Source organism: Lycium ferocissimum, chromosome 5 (genome assembly GCF_029784015.1).
Source record: "Lycium ferocissimum isolate CSIRO_LF1 chromosome 5, AGI_CSIRO_Lferr_CH_V1, whole genome shotgun sequence".
Lineage (NCBI taxonomy): Eukaryota > Viridiplantae > Streptophyta > Magnoliopsida > Solanales > Solanaceae > Lycium > Lycium ferocissimum.
In genome coordinates, this window is record NC_081346.1 from 20,108,798 (window position 1) to 20,127,587 (window position 18,790).

Sequence of the window (18,790 nt, forward strand, 5' to 3'; positions counted from 1 at the left end):
TTAAGGGTTTAGCTCAATTGGCGAAGGTTGAGGGACGTGTGTTGTCACAAGTTCGAACCTTGTGCCAAATGAACTATGTCTAGTATTTAAGTAGGGAAGGGGAGAGGGGATGGGACTTTATCATCCTCGAGTTATGAAGGCTACATTTAGCCCAAAGAAATTCCTCCATGAAAAGAGGCCAACTCCAGAACGTATTCACAATATATTGTGAGCCTGCGGGCTCTTCACGTTACGGAACGTGCTCTTTGCGTCAATACTATTAACTCCATGAACATTTAGGCGCCAGTTAAGTGTCAATGACTAAACTGCATTCAGTTTAAAAGAGTCTTAGCTATTGTCTCTTGCTTGGTCTCCAAAAGTTTAGCAGATTGCCATAAAGAGTATCTACAGTACGCCTAGATGAGATGCTAATGCTTCATACGATTTAACTAGTTAATACTTTATAACAAAATTTAATTATGTTAGTAAGACTATGGTGTAGGTCACAATACATTCAGGCAATAACTTGGGTACTAGTGCAACAAGATGATCTATGAATCATTCGTTTCATTTCCATCTAAATTACAAACAATTTTCCACTAGCAATTTATCAAACGAGGATCATGGTTCGTGCTTGCAACTGTAGCAGCATGAAAAGAAACCTAATATTGTTTCATTAGTTGTCACCAACATATTACATCATGCCGCTACCTGATCAAAGAGCACCATCACTTCTAGCTTCTGTAGCAACCAGGTTCTCAGCTTCTGCAGCCTCCTCACCAGCAGAACTAGCCTCAACAGCAGCTTCTTGAGCACTCACCTCTTGTTCAGGGACAGCTTCTTTGTCATCATCATCGGCAGTTGTTGACTGCTCTTCAGGCTCCTTATTTCCAAACAATTTAGGACTATTTATCAAAGAAGAAACAGCAGCTCTTGCACTGGCCTTCGCTTTTTCAGCTGCTTCAGCTTCCCTGGCTACAGCTTCTTTCTTCTCCCTCTCAATATCCTCCACAAGTTTGGTCAACTCCTCGTCTCTGCCTTCCTTCTTCAAGGCTTCTCGAATGAACTCTTGCAACTCATCAGAGAAATCAGCTGGATCCTCCCTTAACATTCTATCCACAATCTTAAGCACTTCATCATGCTGCCCAATCTCGAACAATGCATTCATCATAAACTTGTAGCTATCGTCATTCATCCTCAGCTTTCCCATCATCAAATCAAAAAATGATTTTGCTTCATCAACTTTACCAACTTTAACTAAACCATCAACCAACCTATTATAAACCCCAAGATTAGGCCTCAATTTAGACTCAACCATGGTCTTAAAATACGCAGCAGCGTCATCGGGCCTATTTTCTTTAAAGCAAGTATCCATCAACAAAACGAACGTGAACTCATCAGGACTAACCCCCTTCTCTCCCATATCCTTATAGAGCTCCTCAGCCTCAACCAACATGTCATTTTTACACAACTGCTCAATCAGATTATTGTAAGACAACGTATCCGGTCTACACCTCTTCTCACCCATGCTGTTAAAAACATTAATCGCATCGTTAAACCTTCCCAACGCACAATAACCATCTACCATTACATTAAAGCTACCCAAATTCACAGTCAATCTTTTAGGAGGATCATGCTCATTCAACATCCTATCAAATAACTTCAAAGCCTCATCAAACTTCCCGTTCTTGCTTAGCGCATCTAGAACATAATTAAACGCCACAGCACTCATCTTAATCTTAGAATCCTCACCCAGAGCTTCCTCATAACACTCCATAGCTTCCTTCTCCATTTCCCTCAAGAAATAACCTTTCATTAAGCTCCCATAAACCACACCATCCGAAACATCCCCACCCAATTTCTCCTTCAATTCTTCATAAAGCTCAAAAACCCCATCAGCATTCGAAACCTTAGCTTGTCCAGACATCAAATAACTATACACGACCGTATCAGCACTAAACCCTTTTGTTAACATTTCGTCCTTCAACTCCATGGCCTTATCAATCTTACCATTATCAACAAGCCCTTTAATAAGTATCCTATACGTAGTAGGTGAAGGATTAAACGGCGCATTATTAATCAACTGTTTATAATGTTCCATAGCCATATCAGTTTTCCTACAATCCATATAGGCAGTCAAAAGCAAATTATGCGTAACGATATTCGCTCCAATACCCGCCTGTGTAATAAACCGATGAAGCGAAAGCAAATCAGAGTATCTAGATTGCCGTAATTGCGCAGTCATAACGGCGTTACAAGTAAAGATAGTTGGACGACAATTTGAGTAAACAGAGTGGCGCGTGTACAACGCAGCTTCATCCAAATCATTCTCACGTATCAGTTTAAGTATCTTGTTGTGTAGATTGAGTCTGTTACCGGTAAGTGACGAGACTGTTTCGGGGATTTTGGGGGCGTTAGGGTTAGGGTTAGGGTTTTGAGGTGGGGTTATAGGACGGGGTTGGTTTTGTTGACGGAGTGAGGATAACGGGGGCTCGATACGGAGACGGCGTTTGCGTTTACGGCGTTCGGCGGCGGCTTCTTCGGGGGTGGCGAAGGAGAGGAAACGGAGGGAGATGAATGGTGGCTGAGGGCGGCGGAGATAATAGGGTTTGGCTAGGGTTAGGGTTTTGAGGTGATGGGTGAAGAAGGAGTGTTTGGAGAGAGCCATTTGGGATGGTGTGTGTGTGTGTGTGTGTGTGAAAATGGAGGATTAGGGTTTTGTCAGGGTTTAGTAGAAGGATTGGAGAAGATGAAGAATAGATTGTAGAAATGTGTAACGGGCCGGGTTACATCATCTCCAACAGCCCGGAGTTTGTATTTCAATGGGTCATTTGCCTTCAAAGGCACTGGTCTTTAATTTTCGTCCCTCAAACCGGTGGTTTCTAAATTTTGGCCTTCGCTAAAATTCTCTTGGTTTTGATTCGAACCTCCCGCCCAGTCAAAAATTAAAAAAAAAATTGCAAGTTAAAGTTTAGATTCTCAAGGCAGAGTTTAAGGTAGAGTTGTAGAGTTTTGCCTTCAGGCATTTTTTTTTTTTTTTTGGAATTTTACAAACCTCTGCCTTAAGGCTTAACTTTTTCCCGAATAGGCCTAATTTTGGGCAAAAGTTAGGCCTATTCAGGGCAAACTTCTGCCTGAATAGGCCTAACATTACTATAAACTTCTGCCTTGCGATTTCTTTTTAATATTTGACTGAGTGGAGATTCGAACCCAGAACCCATGAATTTTAGGCGAAGGCCAAAAATTAAAGATTTCAAATTTGAGGGGGAAAAAATGAAAGACCAGGCCAGTTCGCACAAAATAATGTATTTCAAGGCCGAGTAGTGCGGGAGATTTGATTTGCATAAATTGTATCACTCGCGCTATTTAAATTCTGACCATAACAAGTTTAGAGAAATAAATTGGGTCATTTGCACTTTTGACAATATTTTTTAGTGGTCTTTAACTCTTTTTTGGATCAAGATAAACAACTTTTCAATGGCATAAGTTTATATTTTCGTATCATAATATCTTACAAGTTAATGACCGGTCCCTAAGAACTTATGACTCACTAGTCATAAGTTCAAATTTTGAAGGGAAAAAACTAAAGACCAGTCCATTTGAAGGGAAAAGCGTGCAATTATTTCAAATAAATTATGTGTCGGAACTTGAAGCTTATAGTTCAATATTTGGCTGCAAGTTTTGATGGGTCGACTACATGTTTGAATATTTGGGCAAAGATTTGCTTTGACACAAATTTTGACAGATCACCAGAAATTTAATAAAAACTATATCGAGGCTTCGAAACAAATTGATCACAAGTCTTGATTGATTAACAGGACTTTCTGATGGATAGGCAAAGACTTGTCTTGCCATAAGTATTGCCTATAACTTCTGTATAAATTGTGTCGTGCCTTCAAAATAAATTGTGCACAGAGATCTCAAAAGTTTTTGATGGATGAGCAAAAGTTTATCGTGCCACAAGTTATGATAAAAATCTCTAATTTTTTTTTTTTAACACTTTCCCTCCCTAGTCATTGGGAGTAAGAAAAATAAGGTAAATGGAAAAATTCGACTATCAAATAATAGTAGGGATCTAATGCTTCGATTGATTGAGCTACACCGAGCTTTCATCTTGTTGGTGAGTGTTGAATCACGTTGTAATTCCCCCCCCCCCCCAAATTTCCCCTTCCCCTATTCCCTATGCAATAATATTTTTTTTTTTAAAAGAAAATACTATCAAATAATAGTAATGACAAAATGAAAGAAGAGAAATAATGTAGCAATTTCACCTCACCAAATTAGTTATAAAAAAAAAAAATACGTAAGATGTGTATTTTTATTATTACTTAATAATATATGAATATAATAAAATTTTAATTAGTAGCAATCATAACAACTATTATATATATTAAAAGTAATAATACCATATACTCACACAATATGAACACCAAATTCAAACAACATTTTATACGCACTCGCATAGGATACGTACCAATAGGCAATAGCATAGATTATACACCTTGGTTGAGATGAACTAGTCAGTTGAAAGTTACAATAGTCCAAGACTTGTGAGGGAAGGGAACAAGAGATATAATTGCAGTGATGGGATAGTATGCATTTAGCCGACACAAATTTGTACTGAAAGTAGAAAGTGCTGCATACCATAATGGGGACAATTTCTATTTTCCTTAAAAAAAAGGTAGCAGGGAATCAATTGTAGTATATTAGGTCACCAATATCTCTTCTTTATGTGTGATGAGCAGTTTGAAATATAAATACAATTTTAATAGTACATCCAACAGGGGACAACCATATTACTGGGAGGCTCGCATGACGGGCTACACAAATAGTGTTTGCTCATGGGATAACAAATTGCGTTGTCGAATTGGTAGGTTGATGTAGGGAAATAGACATTTGTCGAGAAATTTTATCGAGAAACAATGTGTGTGATATTTATATCCTTTAGGCGTAGAGAAAGTCAAATGACGGTTGTTAACACTTCCTCACATGCCTTGACTTTCCTCCCAAAAGTGTCACATCAGTGTCTAACAGATCCTTCTCTCTAAAAAGACTTGTCTCGTACTTGCTCATTTGGATTTCACCCCTAAAATTGCGTCATAGTCTCCAATGCGAAACACTTCCTTCTTCTTCCCCAAATTATACTAGTGTGGTAGATATCAAAAGTCTTTTATTATTTGTCCCTCATAAATTCCAAAAAACTTCCTTGTTCTTCCCCAAATTATACTAGTGCTAGTAGTGTAATAGATACAACCGCACCCTTGATGTAGTGGGTTTGGTCTTTCCATAGTAATTCTCTCAGTAATCTAAACATCAACTGGTGTAACCATATCACTCATGGAAAGGTCCTATCTTTCTATCAAGTACCCTAAAGAATATATGGCCAACATGACATTAAACTTGTCAAACGGGTTGAACCGGCCCGGAATCGGCACCGGTTTGCCCAACCGGCACATTCCGGTAAAAAACATCTATAGCCAACGATTCTGGTTAATCGGGGCAGTTAGCCTAGGTTGGGTTCTAAGTATATAACTTTTTATTTTATAACTTAAGTATATGTATATTATCAGTATATTGTAGGTATATATATTTAAGTTATATGAATTGAAGTTATATGTATTGTAACTCAATTTTATATTTACAAATAACTCATGAATATTATAAAATTCAAGATTGTATATTTATAAATATATATAGTTATAACTTTCTATTGTATAATTTAAGTAGATGTATATTATAAGTATATTGTAGGTATATTCCTAACTTAATATAAGTACTATTAACTTGAATACTTGTAAGAATATGAACACAAGTAAATAGAAGAAAGCTCAATGAGCCATATATTTTATTCATTAATGGATAACATTTATTTGCAAGTTGTAATTTTTTTTAACTTGAAAATAATACATGAGTGACAACTAAGTAGTACAAAAATAAAATCATATTGTTACAACCATTTCGGTAGCTTCCGCCATATCATATTCATCCATTGGGATATCTTCCATGTCTTCAATTTGGTCTTCTTCACTTGCCTTTGGTTGCACCGCTCCGATCTCATCCAATCGCAAATGCAAACTAGTAGTTGCAAGCTAAATCCGGATAAGAAGTGTCTATGGTCTCCAATTTGTTATTTTCCTTGGCTAAATGCACTTTCCAAGGTCACGGTTGATATTTAAACATTAAGCTATAAATTGAGAGATAGTGTTACACCTCGGAAAAATTCCATGTCGTTGCCTAGTAAATGGATCAACGTAGTGCGAGAAGTATATGATGTTCCTACAAGTAAGAAAGGTTATTTAACGATTCTAATTAAGATTTCCAAAGATGATGGAAGTAAGAGGAGAAAATTCCTTAAGGGAGGCAAAACATATGTTGTGTTTTGGAGAGGTTCCGTAAAGTACCGAGCTGATGTTGACCTAATGATGTCCTAAGAAAGAGTTATAACGATCCTTAGATTGGTAATAAAGTGTTAAACAAGTGTCGAGAAGGTTCCATAAGGATTGGAGATCAAACGAACGATGAAAATCATTTCAAGGAAATGAGGTTATACGACCGACTTATACGGTCTGTATAACATTATACGGTCCGTATAAGGGTCCGTATAACATTATACAATCTATATAAGGGTCCGTATAGCACCCAACATAAATGCTATTTCTCTGATGGTGAAGTACGGTCACTTATACGGACCGTATAAGTGTCTAAAATGGAAGTCCCGACGGGCTGAATTAAGTCCAAGTATAAAGTGATGTTCCCACTTCATTATTTTCATTTCCTACTCTTCTCCATCTCTTTCAAGGCTTCTAGAGTGTTCTACACATTTCCTTAACACTAAATCAAGACTAATCAAAGATTAACTTCATCAAACCAAGAGAACCAAGCGCAAGAAACTCATTAGGGTTCATCTAAGGCAAGAAATCCCATTGGAAGTGAACTAGGTTTTGGCTCAAGTGAAGTATTTCCACCCAAGGCTCATTTCCACACTATCTAAGGTAAGTTTTATGATCATTCCATATTGTTTAAGGTATTGAGAGGTCGAAAGACTTGGATCGTAGAAGGAGATAGAAAATGGGTCATGAATATGAGAATAGTGACATTGTTGAGTAGTAGATTAATATGAATCATGATTCTTGATATGTTGTGATTATAATTATGCTATGAATGATGATAAAAATATGGGAGAAACATTAGATGAGGATGAATGTAATGTTGTGTTATGATCATGATTATGGATGACTATGAGAGGAAATTGTGGGAGTTGGATGATAATGAACTTAAATGAAGATTGTTGCCTACGATATTATGAATGTTATTATTGACGTTTGGGAGTTGATATATGATATGGAGAGAGTTGTATAAATAAAGTTCGCCAATTTTCTCTAGCTTTAGTCAAGTATGCTAAGCTATCGATTATCTAATGTTAGTATGAACTCTCTTGAAGGTAAAAACGTGAACATTGGAGGAGAACGTTCAAGCGATAGAGTAGCTAAACGAAAGGTATGTAAGGCTAGTCCCTTCTTTCTAAGGCATGACTCCTATGGCATGAATCCTCCTATCTTTCCATGACTTTCCTGCATATCGGAAATTATGAGTCTACGATTATAAAGAGCTTCATGTAAGATAAAGAAAAGAGATACATACGAGCATGATGATGATGATAACAATAAGTCTAAAGAATTCTAAAGCAAGATGTGATGTCCATGAAATTGATGATCCTAAATATGATCCATTGATGTGGTTCATTGTGTACACTCACCTTACGATGTTAGTTCCTTCAAGGTGAGATATGATGAATATGATCACTCCATAATGTAAACGTGGGTTCTCGACCTTATGTCACCCCGATATAGTATAGATTGTCTTTAAGCTCTAATGCATGTTCTATGACAAATGTATGATGATGATAAGTTCATGATGATGTGATTACACCGAGCCTATAGGGCTGGACATGTCACCGCGAAGGCGGGTTACGTACGATTCCACCGTGCCTAGAAGGTCGGACATGTCACCGCAAAGGCGGGCTGCATATGATTACACCATGCCTAGAGGGCTGGACATGACACCACTAGTGGGCGGCGTGCGATGGTTACCCGGACGCGGGTTAACGACGATGGTATATGTGATATGATGATATATGTGATACGACTAAAATGCGCACACACTTTTAAAGTCAGGCAGGTTATATATTCATCCCGTGTCTTATGATTTCTCTATTATGTTTATTTTATTCATACCTACATACTCGATTACAATGTTCGTGCGACGTCCGCTTTTCTTTGGACGGCGTGATTCATGCCCACGGTAGAACGAGGGAGGCGACCCGTTTCATAAGAGGCGTCCCGACGGACTTACGAGAGCCTTCCATTATTCGGAGGTGCTATTTGATTTATTATTTTGTGTACATATTTGGGCACGGCGGGGTCTCCCCGTCCTTATGTCTAGTACTCTAGTAGAGGCTCGTAGATAAGTATGTGTGGGTGGTATGGTCTCGCTGATTTCCCTCATTGTATATATATTATTTTGATAGCGAGGGCTTATGTATATAAATGCGGATATGTTTCAATTTGAAAATGGTTTTCCTTATGGCTAGAAGTGTGAGGTAATAGATGAATGCGAATAAGTATGATGACTAGTAGTATGAGTGGTGCTCGGTAGTCGACTCACGGTACCGTCATGGCCTCTGTCGGGTCGTGACAAAAGTGGTATCAGAGCAGTTCAGTCCTAGGAAGTGTCTACGAGCCGTGTCTAGTAGAGTCTTGTTTATGGTGTGTTGCACGCCACATCTATAAACAGGAGGCTACAAGGCATTTAGGAAAAATGACCATTCTTCTTTTTACTAGATCGTGCGATAGAGCCATGTTATAGGACTTACTCCTCCCTAATGGTGTGATTATGATTTCAAAATTGCTAGGTAAGAGAAAGCTACCGCCGCCCGGAAGGGCAAGGCTACGACAAAAAGGCGAATAGAAAGGGCCATGACTAATGTAGAAGAAGGCGAATCACATAATGAGGCTCCATCTAATCACCTCTCTCTGCTCCACCTTAATTTAGAAGAACAGAGGGGCTTGACTCAAGCTCCTATGCCTCCAATTCCTCCACTGGCTGTTTCGGGTCAACAAATGACTGATGTTATTCATCTATTGACAAAGTTAGTTGCCGCTCAGGCACAGCGGTAGGGTACAGGTTCAGGTGACAGGGTGGTTAGTATGAGAGCCCGCTATTTCATGAGTTTAAACCCTCCAGAGTTTTTTGGGTCAAAGCCGGATGAAGACCCGCAAGGTTTTATCGATGTGATGCTGAGGACATTGAAAATTATCCATGCCTTCGAGATCGAATACGTGGAGTTGGCATCTTAGAGACTCGAGATGTGGCGATACCTTGGTATAATAATTGGATATCTTCAAGAAAAAGAGAATACGCCTCCTCCCGATGCGGCAAGAATTTTAGATGCCTTCATCCGCCACTATTTGCCACCCGAAGTTCGTCGGGCTAGAGCGGATAAATTCTTGAATTTGAAGCAAGAAAATATCGGTGCCGGGGAGTATAGCCTCGGTTTAATTCATTAGCTAGATATGCTCGACTATGGTGGCCGACATGGGAGATAGAGTGTACAGATTTGTGGTGGCTTAGGGCCACATTTGTTCAAGACTACTTGACGGCTTCATTGCAAGATGGGATGGATATTTCCCGCATTCGGAGCCCGTGTCCGAGAATTTAGAAGAACGCAACATCCGAAAGGGGGTGAGCGTGATATTAATAAGGGCAAAGTAAAGGGCCGGATCTGTAAGGTTCGTAACGACTATAGAGGGGGATCGAGCGATCGTATTCAAACACTCAGCCGGTCGGCGACTAGTGCACCTCCTCGATTTGTAGGTAGGACATTTGACCGCTCTATTCATTCAGGGCAGGGTCAGAGCTTGAGAGCTTCAGGTGCCCAGTTTGGGGGTGATTATAGCCAGAGGAGACCACCAGTCCCACGATGCAGTCAGTGCAGAAAGTTACATTCGGGACCATGTCGCCAAGGTACAGATGCTTGTTATGTTTGTGGATAGACGGACCATGTCATGCGTGATTGTCCCTCGAGGTACGGTAGAGGTGGAGTTCAGCCCACAGGATCAGCAGTTGGCTCTTCTTCTTAACCGTACGCCCGATAGGGCGGGACTTCCCAAATTCCGGCGGTCGAGCGAGAGGCCGAGGCGTCCCGATTCGAGCGGTACTCGGCCCGTATTTATGCTCTAGCTGGACGTCAGGATCTTGAGTCCTCCCCAGATGTGGTTACAGGTATATTGACTATATTCTCTCATGATGTTTATGCGTTGATTGATCTGGGTTCTATGCTATCTTACATTACTCCTTATATTACTGGTCGTATTGGGGTGAAACCCGAGCCAATTAAACCTTTTGAGGTATCTATTCCGGTTGGTGATCCCGTGATAGCTAGACAAGTATACAAGAATTGTGTAATTGTGATATGTGATCGCCGTAAAAAGTTGATCTAATTGAGCCGGAAATGCTAGATTTCGATGTGATTAAGGGTATGGATTGGTTGGCCTCATGTTATGCTAATGTTGATTTATTAGAATGAAAGTAGTTCGATTTCATTTAAGGGAGAGCCCGTGCTTGAATAGAAGGGTAATACAAAGATCTCCGAGAGGTAGGTTTATTTCCTACCTTAAGGCAATAAAGATGATAGCTAAAGGCTATATTTATCATCTAGTTCGAGTTCATGACACCGAAAAAGTCACCAACTTTCCAATCCGTTCCGGTAGTGAATGAGTTCCCTGGGACGTATTTCCGGATGAACTTCCGTGCCTTCATAGGAAAGAGATTGATTTCGCTATATGTGTTCTTGGATACCAAGCCTATTTCTATTCCTCCTTACCGAATGGCTCCTGCAGATTTGAAAGAGCTAAAGGCGCAACTGAAAGATTTGCTTGAGAAAGAATTCATTAGGCCTAGTTCATCACCGTGGGGAGCACCCGTTCTATTTGTGAAGAAGAAAGATGGTTTCCTATGGATGTGCATTGATTATAGGCAGCTGAATAAGGTGACGATAAAGAATAGATATTCGCTACCAAGAATGGATGATTTGTTTAACCAATTACAGGGTGCCAAGTGGTTTTCCAAAATAGACCTGAGGTCAAGTTATCACCAAGTGAGAGTTATAGAAGAATATATTCCCAAAATGTTCCTTCGAATAAGATATGGCCATTATGAATTTCGGTAATGTCATTTGAGGTGACAAATGCTCAAGTTGTTTATGAATTTGATGAACAATGTATTCGGGCCACTCTTGGGACCTGTTCGTGATCGTGTTTATTGATGATATTCGGTATACTCTCGGACGAGAATCCGAGCATACGGACCATTTACGTATTGTCCTCGGGATTCTTCGTACTCGTGAATTGTATGCAAAATTTTCAAAATGCGTGTTTTGGTTAAATTCTGTGACTTTTCTGGGCCATGTTATTTCAGCTGATGGCATTCGAGTTGATACTCAGAAAATTGAAGCTATGAAAACTTGGCCAAGGCCTACAATGCTCACGGAAGTCCGTAGTTTTCTGGGATTGACAGGTTACTATAAGAGATTCGTGGAAGGGTTTTCCTCTATTTCGGCCCCACCGACGAAGTTAACCCGTAAGTCGGCAAATTTCGGTGGAATGATGCTTGTGAACGCGGTTTTCAAGAATTGAAAGATAGGCTAACTTCGGCCCCAGGCTTGACACTCCCGGTGCAGGGCCGGATGGTTATGTTGTATATTGTGATGCGTTCGGCGTTGGGTTAGGATGTGTGTTGATGCAAAGACGGTAAAGTCATTACTTATGCTTCAAGACAGTTGCGGAAACATGAAAAGAACTACCCAACTCATGATCTTGAATTGGCTGCAGTAATCCATGCACTAAAGATGTGGAGACATTATTTGTATGGTGTACATGTTGATATCTATACAGATCACAAAAGTCTTCAATATATTTTCAAGCAAAAAGAGTTAAATCTACGGCAGAGGGCGTGGTTAGAACTACTTGAAAGATTATGATGTAAGTATTTTATACCACCCTCTCGAAAGGCAAATGTTGTATTTGATGCACTTATGGCGAAATCAATGGGTAGTTTATGTGAAGTTCCTTCGAGAAGAAAGAAATAAACCATGAGCTCCACCAACTAGCTAATCTTGGAGTTCGCTTAATTGACTCAGGCAGTGCGGGAATTGGTATTAATAATCCAACTGTCTCATCCTTGGATATGGAGGTGAAAGAGCGTCAATATGAAGATCCTCAGTTTAGCCATTATAGAGATACACTTCATGAGAAGGAAAAGTCACCATTTGAAATTTCTATAGATGGAGTTCTTAGATACCGAGACAGGTTATGTGTTCTAAATGTTGCGGAATTACATCGTCAAATTCTAGAAGAAGCTCATTATTCTCGGTATTCTATTCACCCAGGGGCGACAAAGATGTATCATGATCTTAAGCTAATGTATTGGTGGGATGGAATGAAGAAAGACATAGCAGAATTTGTGGCTCAATGTCCAAATTGTCAACAAGTAAAAATTGAGCATCAAAAGCCGAGAGGATTATTGCAAGTAATGGAAATTCCAACTTGGAAGTGGAAGCAATAAACATGGATTTCATTATAGGGTTACCTCGTTCACGAAGCAAGTATGATTCCATATGGGTGATCGTGGACGGACTCACGAAATCGCCACTTTCTTCCGGTAAAACTACATATTCAAGAAGATTATGCAAGGTTATATCTTAAGGAGATAGTACGACTCCATGGTATTCCGATGTCTATTATTACTGACAGAGGAGCACAATTTATAGTTAAGTTACAAAATCTTTCCAAGAAAGTTTGGGTACTCAAATAAAGCTTAGCACAGTATTTCATCCGCAGACTGATGGGCAAGCTGAACGCACTATTCAGACCTTGGAGGATATGCTAAGAGCATGTGTTCTAGATTTCGGTGGGAGTTGAGATGACCACTTACCTGATACGATACCAACAGGCACCACTCCTTCAAGGCCATTCACTAGTAGCTAAGCCAAGGAACTCCAAGACTTGCAAGTGATGTTTATGAAGAAAGGGGCATTAGAGGCGCTTGAAGAACACCTCTCAAGAGTGTATAACGTGTGGATGATTGCTTGGGAGGATGTTGAAGATGAAGGCATAAGAAGGGAAGCCATAAAAGTGGCTAGAAGTGCAAATGGCCAATGAAGAGCCAATGTTGGCTATTTTCGGCCAACTTGTGGCTAATTTTGCAAAAGGTCACTTTTGGGCCTTAGTTATAAAAGACAAGACTATATATAGTTGCCTTAGTCATTTCATTAGTTTTTAGCTTGATTATTAAAGAAAACCTCTTATGAGTGATAGTTTGTTTAGTTAGTTAATTAGAGATTATCTTAGTGACTACTTGTGTGGATCTTTGGTTGGTAATCTAAAACTCTTGTCCTTGATTTTCTACATTGAATTTCTCATTTGTGGATTCATTGAGTCTTTCTTGTTGATTATCAATTAGTATAGGTTCGTTAGTATGAATCAATTAGGAGGATTTAGGTTTAACATACCTAGATTTGCCTATAATTCCTTTACTAATTAGGTCTTGCTTTTATCTTAATTCCTTGCTTTTTAATTCCTTTTTGAATTTCTAGAGTTTCCATTAGGAATCTTATCATTTGGTATCAAGAGCTTGGTAGAAGAATTGTTCCATTAATTCTTCATCCTTGTTTCTACAAAAAAAAAAAAATTGTGTTTGTTTCGTTGATTTGACACTAGATTCTTGTTCCCTAGTGTTATTTGAGTCAAAATTCAAAGTTTCAAGTTAATTGGATCATTTTTGAGTCATCCACCATTAATGGAGTTTGAAGGTGGAAGAACTTGAAGGTGGTCTTGGAGAAGAAGAAGAAGAAATTAGGGTTTGAAAATTATTGGGCTTGTTTTTATTAGTGGAGGGGAACCTAGATTAGAATTTTGAGAATTTTTAGAGTTGATTTGAAGGTGATTGAAAAATTGGAGTTCTTGAAGAACTTCAAATCTTCATAGAAAAGAAAATCTCAAAAGGTGTGTTTAATCCAAAAAGTGTTCAAGTCAAAAGTGTTTGTGGGCCAAAAGAAAAAAAATACTAAGTTGGTAGGCCCCCAAATTAGAAAAAATCAGAAATTTGAAAAAAAAAAATTGCCACATCATCGATGACGTCAGCAGTCTGACGCGAGCCTGCGCGCGCGTGGCAGTCAACTTCAGAGAGATGAATGCTCTGTTTTTGTCCCCTGTTTCACTTATTTTCGTCCCCTGTTTTTTTTAACAGTTTTTTTCCCCTGTTTTATTCCAGCCCCTAAATTTAAAAAAAAAATTATTTCGTCTTCAAGGTTTGTCTCTTCTTCTAATTCTTTTCCTTGATTCTTCTAACTAATTAACAATTAGTAATTGTTCTTACTTGATTGTTAAATTAGTTCTTGAGTCCGAATTTTATTTCGTACCAATTTCTTCAAGCTTTTCTCGTTTTATTTCGTTGAACGCTTATTGACTATTGTCCGTTTGTTTTGAGTAGTCCGTTATTCCTAACACAAGAATCCATTCTTCCACAAAGCTTAGCAATCGTGAGGATTGATTGGACAAGTAGTTTTCATTCCCAACCTTGGACGAAGCACTAGGTTGAGTGGTAAAATTTGAGAGTTAAATACGAGCGACGTGAGGAACTTTACTACTAATATTGTTTGTTGAGTTTTGTAGGTACCATGACTAATTCCGGAGGACAATCTCATGATGGAGAGGACTCAATGTGTCACGACCCAACCCCGTGGCCCGCGACTGGTGTCCTAACTGGACACCCATACGTACCTACCTGACAGATCTGGCATACCAAATAGCTAAATTCCGTTTAGACATACATAAATTCATACAGATATAAAATACATCGCACGAACATATATATATATACACATACTTAAACCTGTACAGAAGCCGTTAGGGCTATCATAATAAGCAGAATTACTCAATTCGCAGACTCGCGCTTACACCCCGTACAGTGACAACCCACAACCCACAACCCACAAACATGTCTACAGGCCTCTAACATACAGAACAGAATCAGAAGACGGGACAGGGCCCCGCCGTACCCAAATAAGCATATGAACAAAATGTATGACAGCAAAGGTATATACCAAAAGTATAAGCTCCGGATCAAGGGGAGCGACTCCAAACGACGATCAAATATGCTTCTGCCGGTGGCATATCACGCGGTGCGTCCGTACGGGCGTACGCGCGCGACCCCCGAAGAGGGGGGGTCGGTCGGAAAATGTACCGAGTATGTAAAGCGGGAAGGTAACAAGTATAATCATAATCAAAGACAAGAGTACAGAAACATAACAAACGGAACTATGGTTAGAATCTGAAGTACAAAAGGTAATACCTTGTCCGAGACCTCAGAAAACATAATGCATATCAGATCATATAATGTCATGCAAACATGTATCGTGTCCCGGCCCTCTGATAAGGGACTCGGTAAGTGAAGTCATGCATAACAAAATCATGTATCATGTGTGCAGATGACGTGTCCCGGCCTTATTAAGGGACTCGGTAATATGGAATCATATATACATCAAAATCATATATCATGTATACATAACGTGTCCCGCCCCTGCTAACGGGTCTCGGTGAATGATAATCATGTGCCGTCTCCGGCCACCATCCCCGTATCATCATATCATAGTCATATACGGATAACGTGTCCCGGCCCGCAAGTACGAGGGACTCGGTGAATAATGCAAAGAAGTGCGCACGAGAACATGTCTGGCCGGGCTCGGTGAAAAGACATATCATGACTTGCACGAACCGCAGTAATGCGAAACATATGCACGTAAGTCCGGACTCTGATAGACAAATCAAACAATACGTCATAATACATACCTTTCGGATGACGTGGCAGTTATGTCAAAGCGAATTTTGAATTGTTCGTACGTAACAAATATATCACGGGGCTCGCGAATATTCAAGATGATCGTCTTTTAACATACGGAACAATTCAAATGACATTTCACTTCAAGGAAATCGGACGACACTCGTATATATATGTATGCCCTTTTGGGGATGGCATGATTACTTACATCGAGTCATGTTTCTAGGATCATAACACATGTCAAAATAGATTACAGACTCGTCATATTTATCATTCGACAACGGTACAATGATCAAAAGATTTCTTTAAGCATTGTATAGAAATAAATCGATTAAAACCATAGTAAGAGGTCTCGGATTAAATGGGCCCACCTCGGTGAATCGAGGTGGTGAAATCAAATTATGGATCATAGACCTTATGGAATCATTCATGGGAGTTTTGGGACTATACGAGTCTATTTGGAAAGGTTACATACGTATAAGCTCGCTTTGATGACAATTTGTAAAGAAACTAATTCAATTGCGCTAAAAGAAAATGGGGCCAATTTCAATCTCGGAGTTTCAAGAGACGGAGTCATATCTAAGGCTCGCGTCCGAGCCTAATACGTTTAGAACATGCCAAAGAATGAAAGGAAGACTTTACATACCTTGTACCACTTTACGCTTGCCAAAACTCCAATCAGTTTCGTCAAAAATCTGCAAATGGTCACTTTTACCCGTTACTATTCATGAGACTCGAAGTCCTATTCTTGACCAATACTTGTCTATAAAAATTTGGGCGCATCTCCCCATGCATATGTCGCCCCGAGATTCAACTCGGCTCAAAACAATCAACAACAACCCAACAACAACATCAACAATCACAACATCGCTACAAATCACAATATAACACAATTAGTCTACTTTCCGACATAATGCGCCGGTTTCCATTCCAGCTTCACATTTTCAAATCAATATCAATATTTCCCTATTCACACACTAATATGAGGTCCTTCAAACACAAACCAAAAGTGTTTCAAACCTTACATCCAATATTCGACGATTCCATATTCTATCCAAAATTCTTATTTATGCAACAAAATCATCCCAACACATTTTCTACTCACTAATTCATCACCAACCACAATAATCTACACTTAAACAACCTCATTATCTTAATATCGTAAAATCACATTAATGTGACATAATTCTCTACTTTTCATTTTCATGCCAACTTAACCCATCTATGCTTCATTTACATAATAATGATCGCAACGACGCGACTAACATATTAAACAAAATAAATTCAACATGTTTCCTTCTACTATATACCACACGGCCATAGGCCAAATTCCCATTTCCTCAAGTTTATATCCATCTTTCCCTTCCAATGCAATTTCTACAATGTCTACAATTATAATACAACATAAAATTCAACACAATCACACTACACATTAAACATACATACGGCCACCTACATGCATGCCCTTCCTCCATACAAACTTCCATATTTCTATGCTTTCAACTCATTTCTATACACTACAACACAACCAAACCTTCATAACATAAATAAAAGGAATGAATTCTTACCTTTCACTTCCAACTTCTTCACTTAACTCAAGTGTGAGATTGAGGCAACCAATGCCTAATCTTTCAAACCCACTACACCAAGTTGTTAAGGGGCCTTGAATTAGTAGGAATTCAACAAGAAAATAATTTTAGGGGCAAGATTTTTTTTTGGTTTTCTCTCCACCTTCGGCCGTAATGGCCTTAAAGTTTGGTTCTTATTTTCCTCTTGTTTTCTCCTTCTTGCCTTGTCTTGAAAATTCTAGAGAGCTTAATGAATTCTTGCTCCTAAATAAGTTGCCACATGACCAAGTCACATGACTAATTAGCTTGGGCTTGATCATTTCTTTTCTTTTTAAATTTCCAAGCATGGCCGGCCACCCTATCCATTTTTGGGCCAAGCTTGCTCTTTTTTCTTTTTTTTTTTTTTTTGATTTTTCCAAGCCCAATTTTCTTAGCCTCATTTTTGGTAATTCATGAAACCGCTTTTCAAAATTCCAATTTTGCCCTTAGCCTTTTCCAATATTCCGCATCTAAGTTTTCCATAACCAACTTATATACCGTGCATGATCAATACATTACCTTGTCTTTAACTTGTCTCAAAAATCCCAAAGATGTCCAAATACGAAAAATACGGGTTATAACATCCTCCCCCCCTTTAGAACATTCGTCCTCGAATGTTCAACTGACCTTATGGGGCTTCATAACACTTCGGGGAGGTTCCCTTCTTTCCAAACACATATTTGAGCTTGATCAACGCACTTATAAGGGCCTTCATTGTCCAACTCTTTCTGTCACTCTTCGACATCCCCTTACTAGGGCTGCTCGGGGTCTTAAATCGGATATACGGCGAACTGAATCTTCGTCAGAATCAGAAGATCAAACGGACGTCGGACGGAGTTATACCCGAAATCAGAAGCACGAAAGTATAGCAGACAGAATCATATTTCGACGATTATCTTAGGTAGACTCAAAATCGGAGCCAGACGTACAGAAGCATATCGAACAAACCCATAATCAGAGTCAGACTTACCGAACCATATAAGATGGATCCGTAGTCGAGTCGCGCACGCATATATATATCAGACAGGATTCTATAATCGAGGTCGAACGTACGAGATTTATCGTCGGACGTATCCGTGATCGAGTCAACGTGCCGAGAGATATCGGACGATTCGATCGGAGTCAGATGTGCAGAGATGTATCAAACGGATTTGTAGTCAGAGTCGAACGTACAGAGATGTATCAGATAGAAACATAATTAGATTCAGAAGTACCGAGGTATAATAGGCAAAGTTTCATCGAAGTCGTTTACGCAAAAGACGCATACGTAATCGCTTGTCGAGTCAAACTTTCGCTTTTTTTTTTTTTTT

The 18,790-nt window shown here is 39.3% G+C and overlaps 1 protein-coding gene across 1 annotated transcript; it reads right to left on the reverse strand.

The window, feature by feature from the left end:
* Positions 1-528: 528 nt before the first annotated feature.
* LOC132056421 (pentatricopeptide repeat-containing protein At3g49240, mitochondrial) lies at positions 529-2,775 on the reverse strand. Its single transcript, XM_059448615.1, has one exon. It carries the CDS (start codon positions 2,645-2,647, stop codon positions 695-697), a length of 1,953 nt encoding a protein of 650 aa, XP_059304598.1. The 5' UTR covers positions 2,648-2,775; the 3' UTR covers positions 529-694.
* Positions 2,776-18,790: the final 16,015 nt, after the last annotated feature.

Coding starts and splice junctions, on each gene's coding strand:
- LOC132056421 (XM_059448615.1), bottom strand. CDS start 2,647: ATGGCTCTCTCCAAACACTCCTTCTTCACCCATCACCTCAAAACCCTA.